The following is a 10,241-nucleotide window of genomic DNA, read 5'->3' as shown; positions in this document are numbered from 1 at the left end:
GTATTTCTGGATCCACCAAGCTAATTTAGATAAATCAGTAATAAAGATAATTTTGATTTTGCCAAGACTGCAGTAGCATTCCTTTGGAAATGGCTAAATGAACAGCTCCTAGCGTGGCTTGTTCTATGACCTGGCTTCAAAGTCCTTTCCATTCATCCACTTGATGTATCTTACCTCGATGCCCTCATTACTTATATTGTTCCTGGAATATTTCACCCCAGATGTCAAATGCTAGTTGTCCAGAATCTGTTCACCTCCTATGACTCTTGTAATGTGAAACCAATTTAGAATCCTCCTGTGACTTTCTTAGCTGGATGTAATAACCTTCTCTCCATAGTACCTTTACTATATTTCTTTTATGACAATAATCATGGCCAGCTTGTTGCTAAAGCTGTTCACATGCATGTCTTCTTTATCTTACTAGAATAACTCCTTGAGCCAAAACCGGTTTGGCTCAGTGGATAGAGCGTCGGCCTGCGGACTGAAGGGTCCCGGGTTTGATTCCGGTCAAGGGCATGTACCTGGGTTGCGGGCACATCCCCAGTGGGAGGTGTGCAGGAGGCAGCTGATCGATGTTTCTCTCTCATCGATGTTTCTGGCTCTCTATCCCTCTCCCTTCCTCTCTATGAAATATCAATAAAATATATTTAAAAAAAAAAAAAAGAATAACTCCTTGAATACACATGTTGTGTCCTTAGTTCCTAACAAACTGCTGTGTATATAAAAGTTCTTACTACATTTATCTATATATATAAAAGCCAAAGCAACCATTACAACTGGTTGACCAAATGACTGATCCACTGGCTGGTAGCTATGATGCGCACTGACCACTAGGGGGCAGACGCTCGATGCAGGAGCTGCCCCCAGGGGTCAGTGTGCTCCCACAGCCAACCTTCGGCGGCTGACCAACCTCCCACAGTCCCTCCCCCACCCTGGACTGGACTAGACGTCCCTGATCAGCCCCAGTTGCTGGCCAGGCTGAGGGACCCCACCCGGGCATGAATTCGTGCACCAGGTCTCTAGTATTAAATAAAGATAGCCAGTCTAAGTCAAGTACTTACTTTGTGTTCAAATAATTTTGCATATTTTGTCTCTTTAAACAATCACAACAATTTTAGCATGGATGCCATTTTAACATTCCCATTTCCTAAATGAGGAAGGCGAAGCATAGACAATTGAACTAAATAACTCACTGTTGTACCAAGTGAGTGGTGGGGCTGGGATGTAATCTCAGGTTGATTCCAGAGCTTGCTCTCTCCTCCTATTCCTAGGAATGGCCCATTCAAGCTCTGGTTACCCCCGTAATCTGAATGATCAATTGAAGAAATACCTGAATGAGGGGATGAATAAGAATAACTTTATAGCATTTGGGCTATGATGCAATGGCTTCTAAAGGCAACTGAATGAATCCTAATGATGGTGATTTTCTAATTGGATTTTATTTTGGATGTTTCTCTTTTGGGCTGCAGTGGCCCAATCCAAAATTGAAAACAAAAATATGGCTAAAATTCCAGTGAACTAACCTAAACCCCAAACTAGAATATAGATGACAAACCACACATAAATAATAAAAGAATTCTTTCTCTCTTCTTCCCTGTCCCCCAACCCCCATCATTACCTGGCATTTTAAAAACAGCATAGTATTTTTAAAAATTATTTTATTTTGAGTTGGATGGCTTAAGGCAGGTTATCATGAAGTAGCAACGAGTCCAGTGGTTTGGAGTAGTTGACAAGTTTGGCATTTTGGTCCAAGTGCCTTTCCTCTATTTTCAGTAGCTATTAATGGAATAACTGGAAAGCAGTGGAACTGCTACAATGTGCTCTGACCCCATATGACTTCTGCAAAGGTCATGGTGCTGAATGAGTCTTCTTAAGACTTCTAGACTTTTGCCACAGGAATACAGGATGGACACAAAGGTGTAGACATTATTAACTGCGTTTTGACAGCTGTGTATGAAGCATGTGTTTATGTAGGATACTTCCTAAAGTACAGGGATATAAAGCAAGTAGACCTTTCCAAATGAGCAAATCATTGTGTATTATATTTCAGATTAATATGAAAGAACTGAGTGGTAAGAAAAAGCATAATATGTTGTGGCAACATAAAGATAAGAACCACCCCGTTTGGTCATCTCCTCTATAGCTCTCTCATAGAAATGGTTTCAGAAGGGAAGGGGTGGGCAGAATGAGGAGCTGACCTTAATCCAACTGAGAGGAGGGAATTGCCTTCCATCCATATAAGGCTTGCTTCTGGCAAAGAGTAGAGTTTGGCCTTTGCCACCAATTATGCCACACAGGAACAGCTGCTGGCTCCTGGACAGCTCAGCCCCAGGAAGTCCTTGAAGAACTGTTGCCTATCTCTGTTCAGCATGATCAATGTTTATCATCATCTACAGAGTCAGAGACAACGCACTTTGCAAAAATAATATCATGGTATAATACCATGTGCTTACAAATGACAAAGGGTGCAAACCTATGACTTTTTAAAAAATTAAATTTATGGAGTGCCATTGGTTCATGACATTATATGTTGCAAGTGTACAATTGTATAATACACTGTGACCTTTTATTTCTCTTTCTTTTTTACTTAGACTGGCTCAGTTTTTGCTAGCTCATTAGTTATTTTATAGTGGAGGAAAACCAAATTAAATTCACAGCTTTTGGCCATAGAATTCTTACTATGATTTTTAAAATTAAGAATTATATATTGATTAATCAATCTCATTGACAGTTGGGGCATCAACTATGTGCCAGGTATTTTACTAAGCCTATTATATATATTATCTAACTTAATTCCTATAACAAATCGATGTCATAGACAGAATTGTCCTCTGTTTTAGAAATGAGGAAGCTCAGACTTTTGAACAAGGCTAAGAGACTTAAGAAATCATAACCACTCTAGTGACCATAATAGAAGATTTAAATCTTGAAAATTATGATAATTCTTGGATTTATTTTATGTTTTTATTTTAATTTAGGCAAAATAAATTACCACCTCATGGTAGTAATAATAAAAGAACAAAATGCTAATGTTCCAAAATAATACATTCATTTGCTATTTTCATATAAATGGGTCCTTACTATCAAGCTAGCTTTCAATGCTCAGACTGAGAGATGCTAAATGATGACTCCATGTAATTGTTTGCATCCTATAGTTTTTACAAGACTAATTAATTTTTAATTGAACTATATTTGACTTATAATATTGTGTAAGTTTAAGGTGTACAGTGTGTTGATTTGATTCATTTATATACTGCAATATGATTGTCATTGTAGCCTTAGCTAAAAACTCAACCAAGTCACATAATTATAATTTCTTTTTGTGGTGGGAATAATTAGATCTCATCTCAGCATGTTTGGTGTTTGTAATACAGTACTGTTGTCCATAATTACTATAGTGTACATTAAATCTTCAGGACTTATTTATTTACTAGTTTTAAAAGTTTAAAAAACATGTGCTAATACGTTTATCCTATCTGATTTTACTACAGTCTGTAAAGTGGGAGTACAGATATTTTAATTCCTACTTATTGATGAGGAACTAGCATTATAGTGGAATTAGAACTAGATCTTCAGACTCAAAGTCTACCGACTTTTCATTCTACCATTTTTTTTTCAACTGTGTTATAGTGGGAATGGCTTTTTTAGCCCAGAGTTTCCAAACCTGAGTTTCATAATGTGTTAACAGCTATTTACTAAAACAAGTATCCTATTTTCAAATAATTTTGGACAAATCTGCCTATAGTTCTTTTTTTGAGATTTAATGATTCCAATGGGAAATCTTGAAGAAGTGCATTTAATCAGACACCTGTGAAAAAATACCCTTCCTTTTTTTTGGGGGGGGGGTGGGGTGACATTCTTTTTTTGTGTGTGACATATTCATATTTTATTTTTAAACTTTTATTTTTATTGTTGACTGATGTTCCCTTCTTTTCTTTTGAAGAATACCTATTAACATCTCAGGGATCATAGTCTCCCAGGCAATTAATTTGTAGCAATAGTGGTTTGAAACCAGTAGAAAATATTACAGTGCATACTTTTTGAGAGCAGGAATTTTTTATTTACACTTTTAAAATATTTGTGGAAAAAATGAATGACATACATATCCAGAAAGCGTAAAGTAGAACCAAGTGACCTGAGGAGAAGTGTCCTTGAGTGTTTTAAAAGAAATCTGATAGCCTTAGTTTCATTTTTATATTTTGAGTTTATTGGGGTGACAGTGTTTAACAAAATTATACAGTTTCACGTGCACAGTTTTACAGCACATTATCTGTACACTGAATTGTGTGCTCGCCACCTCAAGTCAATTCTCTGTCCATCACTATTTATCTCCTCATACCCTCCCCACCTTCCCCTTCCCCCTCCCCCCAGCAATTACCACATTGTTGTCCAAGTCCATGAATTGTATCCTTTATTTTTTTCCTCTTTTGCTCCATCCTTCCACCATCTGCCTGCCCCGACAGGTGTCAGTCTGTTCTCTATCTATGAGTCTGTTTCTATTTTGCTTGTTAGTTCATTTTGTTCGTTAAATTCCACAAATGAGGGAAATCATATGGTAATTGTCTTTCTCTGACTGGCTTATTTCATTTAGCATAATGCTCTCCAGGTTCATCCATGCTGTCACAAAGGGTAAACTTTTTTCTTTTTTATGGCCAAGCAGCATTCTATTGTGTAAACATACCATAGCTCTTTTATCCACTCATCTACTGATGGGCACTTGGCCGTCTTCCAAATCTTGGCTATTATAAACAACTAGAGGCCCGTTGCACGAAGAAATTCATGCAATAGGTCTTCCTTCCCTTGGCTTCTAGCACCAGTTTTCCTCTGGCACCTGGGACCCAGGCCTTTGCTCCAGCCAGAGTCTGCCTTCTTCGTCTTTGCTGCAGACCCCAGCCGGAATCTGCAGTCTTGTCTTCCCTGCGGCACTCCACTCCTGTAGATCTCTTCGCCCCCCACCCTCCCTCTCATAGCAGGCGACCTGCCCCGCCTGGCCACTCCCCATGCCTGGAGCAGCTGGGCAGCCGCCATCTTTGGCCTTCTAATTTGCATACTCACTCTGATTGACTGTGGGCATAGCAAAGGTATGGTCAATTTACATGTTTGTCTATTATTAGGTAAGATGCTGCAATGAACATAGGGGTGCCTATATTCTTTTGAATTACTATTTCAGGTTTCTTCAGCTAAATTCCCTGAAGTGGAATTGTTTGGTCATAAGGCAGGTCCACTTTTTGTTTTTTGAGGTAATTCCATACTGCTTTCCACAGTGGATGCACCAATCTGCATTCCCACCAACAAAATTCCCTTTTATCTACATCCTCACCAGCACTTGTACTTTGTTGATTTATTGATGATAGTCATTCTGGCAGGTGTGAGGTGATGTTGTGGTTTTAATTAGCATTTCTCTAATAATTATTGACCTTGAGCATCTTTTCATATGCCTATTGGCCATGAAAGTCTCTTTGGAGAAGTGTCTTTTCAGGTCCTTTGCTCATTTTTAAATTGGATTGTTTGTTTGTTTTTTGGTATTCAGTTGTATAAGTTCTTTATAAAATTTGGATATTAAGCCCTTAACAAATGTATCATTGGTGAATATGTTCTCGAATTCAGTGTGTTGTCTTTTTATATTATTGATGGTTTCCTTTGCTGTGCAAAAGCTCTTTAGTCTGATGTAGTCCCATTTGTTTGTTTTCTTTTGTTTCCCTTGCCTGAGGAAATATATCAGAAAGAATATTGCCATGAGAAAAGTCTGCAATTTTACTGTCTATGTTTTCATCCAGGATTTTTGTGGTTTTGAATTTAACATTTAAGTGTTTAATCCATTTTTAGTTTATTCTTGTGTATGGTATAAGAAGGTGGTCTGGTTTTACTTTTATTTTTTTGTAGGTATTCCCAACACCATTTATTGTGTAGACTATCTTTACCCCCATTGTATGTTTTTGCCTCCTTTGTAAAAAATTAATTGACTTAAAGGGATGGGTTTATATCTGGGCTCTGATAGGCTTAGTTTTAAAGTTGACCCATCATCTTAGAACTTAAGCCAATAAAATTGGCAACTTTTAGCCTTCTTTGGTCCTCAAAGCAAATAATCATGTTCATAATTAAACCAATTTAAGTTTCAGCTGCTGAGTAGAAGTCTTGTTGTTTTTTTTATTTTGTCCAAACTGAGTTCATAAATATTTTAGCTTCCTATTACTCTGATTTGAGTTCAAAGGTCTTAGAAAATAATACAAAAACTTTCTGGAGGCCCTTTTCCCCCCTATTTCAGTAAATCAGGGACACTCTGGGTTAATTATTTTTTTTTTCATCTAGCACTTATCAACATTTGAACATTTTAGCTAAGTGGTTTTCAATGTCTTTGTGTTCACGCTAGTGACTATGAGGCAAAGGTTTAAACATAAAATAAAAGGAATATTAAAAATTTCAATTTAATTTTAATCGTAGATTGAAAGGTATGGATTCCCTTCTGATCTTACCCTTTCACCCCGAGAAACCATCCAGCTTTATGACACCATGTTTGAATCCTGGGAAAGTTGGCCCAGGGCCCAGGTAAGTAATAATTACGTGATTAATTTGAATTCTGTTATAGTGGATGGTAACATTGCTTTCAGAAAGATAAACTCTTACCCTTTCTAATCACTTGCCTCTGATCTCTTAAAATTATCTATGGACCCTTTCTAAAATACAATTGCCCCTTCTCAGACATTTTTCATTCTAACTATATGTTTTACTTTAAAGGGATGGAATGTCATTTAATTCCTGAAAACATTTGTTCTTTCAGTTTCTGAGATACTTTAGTCTCCTCTTACATCTCGGATTTATGTACATTCATGTTCTTTCATTGTACTCCCTTTCCTTCCCTATGGCTCTAATTGCTGCCTGTTTTTATCTATTTGGCTTTGCTCTGCATTCTTTCCTTTGGAGAGCTCATTTATTTTACTAGGATTCTGTACTAGAAACTATGGGGAAAAAGAAGTTCAACAGCCTGTCCTTTCAAGTAGCTTATAATTCTGTTAATGAAATGCATAATTGAGAAACATCTTTGAGGGTTTTTTCATGATTTTATTTAATTTTGTGGTATTTCTTTTCAAGGAGTTGTGTCCAGAGAATTTCATTCATTTTAAGAATAAAATAGTCATTAAGAAGATGGATGCTAGGAAATACGAAGAGAGCTTAAAAGCAGAATTAACAAATTGGATTAAAAATGGCAATGTAGAGGAGGTAATTTCCACACACATTTTTGGTGAAGTACCCTCTCCTCTTCGTTTTCTTGAGTTAATTTATTCAGTCATTATTTTCTAGGTTTTTTAATCTTTGATTTTCATTTTAGGATTATAAGCTGAACACAAAGTCTAGTGATTCTGTGGTAAAATAAAAGGAAAGGCAGGAAGTTGGTCTTTGTCTCCTATAGTATGTCACAAAAGCTATTAGTTCCTGATAGATGTTTTAACACTTAAGAACAGATGTGTCACTATCCACTGAGTCAGTGTTCTTGGTGCTATGGCAGTATAGCCTTTGGAATCATAGTTAACAGTAGCTGAGAAGACTATTTTACTCTTTCTTTGTCTTGGATATTTTTAATGTGTTGAAATTTTAATTTTTATAAACTATTTGTGTATTGAAACCTTCACCTGGAGTCAGAGAAGTTATGCATATTTATTTTAAGTAATCACTGGTCTTTATATTTTTGAAGTTTGTTTTATTGCCACTTATTGAAGTTTCTGATTTTTGGGGAGTGATATATATATATATATATATATATATATATATATATATATATGACTTTTTATATATATATATATCACTTTTTTCATGTGATTTTTTTCTATTATATTTTAACTTAGATGATCTCTCCCCATTCAGAAATATAATATAATTTAATTACTTTTTTAAAATTCTCACCTGAGGATATGTTGATTTTATTGATTTTAATGAGAGAGGAAGGAAGAAAAAGAGAGCGAAGCATCAATGTGAGAGAAACATTGATTGGTTGCCTCTTGTATGCACCTGGACCTGCAACATAGGTATGTGCCCTGACTAGGAATCGAACCACAACCTTATTGTATAGGCATAGGGGATGATACTCCAACCAACTGAGCCAGGGCTAATTTACTTATATTTTCTTCTGCATATTTTGTCATCACAAATCTGTATTTGGAAATCATTTTTCTACATAACATGGAGAAAAACAAGTTCACCCTACCTCCTGCCATAGTGAAATCAGCGTTACTTACAAAACTGATTTCTTTTGCTAAAAAATTGCATGTTATATTGCATATATGTATGTGTACATATGTTACCATCTATCTTTTTGTTCTCTAGTTATTGATTTGTATACTTCTTTGAGGCTTCTTTGCAAAGGTTTATGATATAATTAATACTTATTATTTTTATTATATATTACTTTAAAGAATCATAGCAACATAGATTAAACAACAATGAAAATATTTTAGTCAAAAGTAAAAATTCCTTTCTTTATTCTTCAGAACTTAAAACAAATAATTTCTTTTTTTTTTACTGCAGGCCAAACTGGTCCTGTGGAATCTTAGTCCCAAAGTGGTTTCTAGTTCAGAAAACATGATACAAATGTTTCCACTTCTCGTTGAAAAGCTTAGGGAAATGGAGAAGTTACCAGCACTAATTTTTTTGTAAGTAATTTATTTTAATTTTATTTTTTAATTAAATTTATTGGCCTAAGTCATTTAAATTAAATTACTTTTATTTGTAATTTGTATTATAATCATTACTTTAAATTGAGGAAAGTTTTACCAACTTTACTATTGTAATATAGTATTCATTACTATTTTTGGTGCCCATTTGTTCTAAGAGTGAATATCTAAAAATACACCTTTCTAGTCCAATTTTTTTAATTGATTTCAGAGAGGAAGTGGGGAGAGAGAAAGAGATAGAAACATCAATGAGGGAGAGAATCATCAATTGGCTGCCTCCTGCATGCTCCACACTGGGTCGTGAGCCAGCACCCCAGGCATGTGCCTTGACTGGGAATCAAACCATGACCTCCTGGTTCATAGGTGGATGCTCAACCACTGAGCTATGCCAGCCGGGCTCTAATCTAATTCTTACCAAAATATTTTCACTTGTGTTTTTAAAAATTACCTTCTTTATTTAGTTCCCTTCTCCATTTCTTGTTTTCTTTTTATTCTTGTATTTTTATCTAAGTCTTGTTAAATGCCTAGGTTCAATAAATATGTAGATTTAGTAAATTTCCTAGGGACTTTGAAAAACAAATTGAATGTTTATGTGTGCAACATACCACATAAAATTAAAGTATCCTTACAATAAGCTAGAATATTTATTGGTTGGATATTTTATTGTTTTAATTTATAGTTATGAGAACTATAACTTATAGGCATTGATACCTTGATAAATATTATATTCCTATAGACATGAAACAGCTTAACATTGAATATAATAGTCCAGTTTTGATCAAGTATAACTTATAACAAAGTATAATTCATTAAATGAATAATACTATATCCTAGATTTGGAGATCTATTCATTTGGGGCTAAAAATGGAATGTTTTATTTACTTTGACAGTTTCAAACTACTTTAAGACATAGAAGCTTTATATAAATAAGGCCACAGAATCTTGCTCAGGTGGCATAGTTTAATTTCATATGTTCACACATAAAAGAGACAAATAGTAATGAACCATCATTGGTGATGTGTATTTAAAATAATGTTGGTAATTGTATGTATGTCTGTGTTCAGGTAATGCAATAACATTGTTCCTTTACCTTTGTTGTTGAGGCAAGAAAAATAAAATTTTGAACCACCAAGAAATTATACAGCTCACCTACTTTATTTTCAAGCATGGCTACAGGTTTTAGTTATAGAAACAAACATGATTTAGTACCTCTGGGATATTTCTGAAGGTATACTTGCCAAAAATAACTGGATTATTTTTTTATATAGATATACAAAATTAAAATATTTGTAAGTACAGTACACACACAAAAACATCAAATGTTTAATTCTGCTTGAATTGCTGAATTTTGGCATATCTTTATGGAAGTTTGGGTTCTCTACAAGGCATACTGTGCAAATCCTTGGTCTTAATGCAGTTTTATTTAGTCCTAAAAAGCCACAAGTCATCAACAAATTTGAGGCTTTGTCAGGGCTCAATCTGTACCTCTGGGAGCTTTTCAAATAATAGCATACTTATCAACCTTCTCCAATCTGGTCTCTGGGGGGAAAAATGCATGGACCCTGGTTAGTGTTT

The 10,241-nt window shown here is 35.1% G+C and overlaps 1 protein-coding gene across 1 annotated transcript in view; it reads left to right on the top strand.

The window, feature by feature from the left end:
- The window catches only part of LOC308252225 (putative ATP-dependent RNA helicase DDX60), a 116,509-nt gene that overhangs the window by 64,455 nt on the left and 41,813 nt on the right, over positions 1–10,241 (top strand). Inside the window, exons 23-25 of the mRNA XM_080676506.1 lie at positions 6,442–6,546; positions 7,090–7,218; positions 8,521–8,645. Coding sequence (XP_080532632.1) covers positions 6,442–6,546; positions 7,090–7,218; positions 8,521–8,645 — 359 coding nt within the window. The remainder of the gene's footprint in view (positions 1–6,441; positions 6,547–7,089; positions 7,219–8,520; positions 8,646–10,241) is intronic.

The sequence above is a fragment of the Plecotus auritus genome (assembly GCF_963455305.1).
Source record: "Plecotus auritus genome assembly, chromosome: 6".
In the NCBI taxonomy this organism is placed as follows: Eukaryota; Metazoa; Chordata; class Mammalia; order Chiroptera; family Vespertilionidae; genus Plecotus; species Plecotus auritus.
This window is presented reverse-complemented; position numbering and strand designations above follow the sequence as displayed.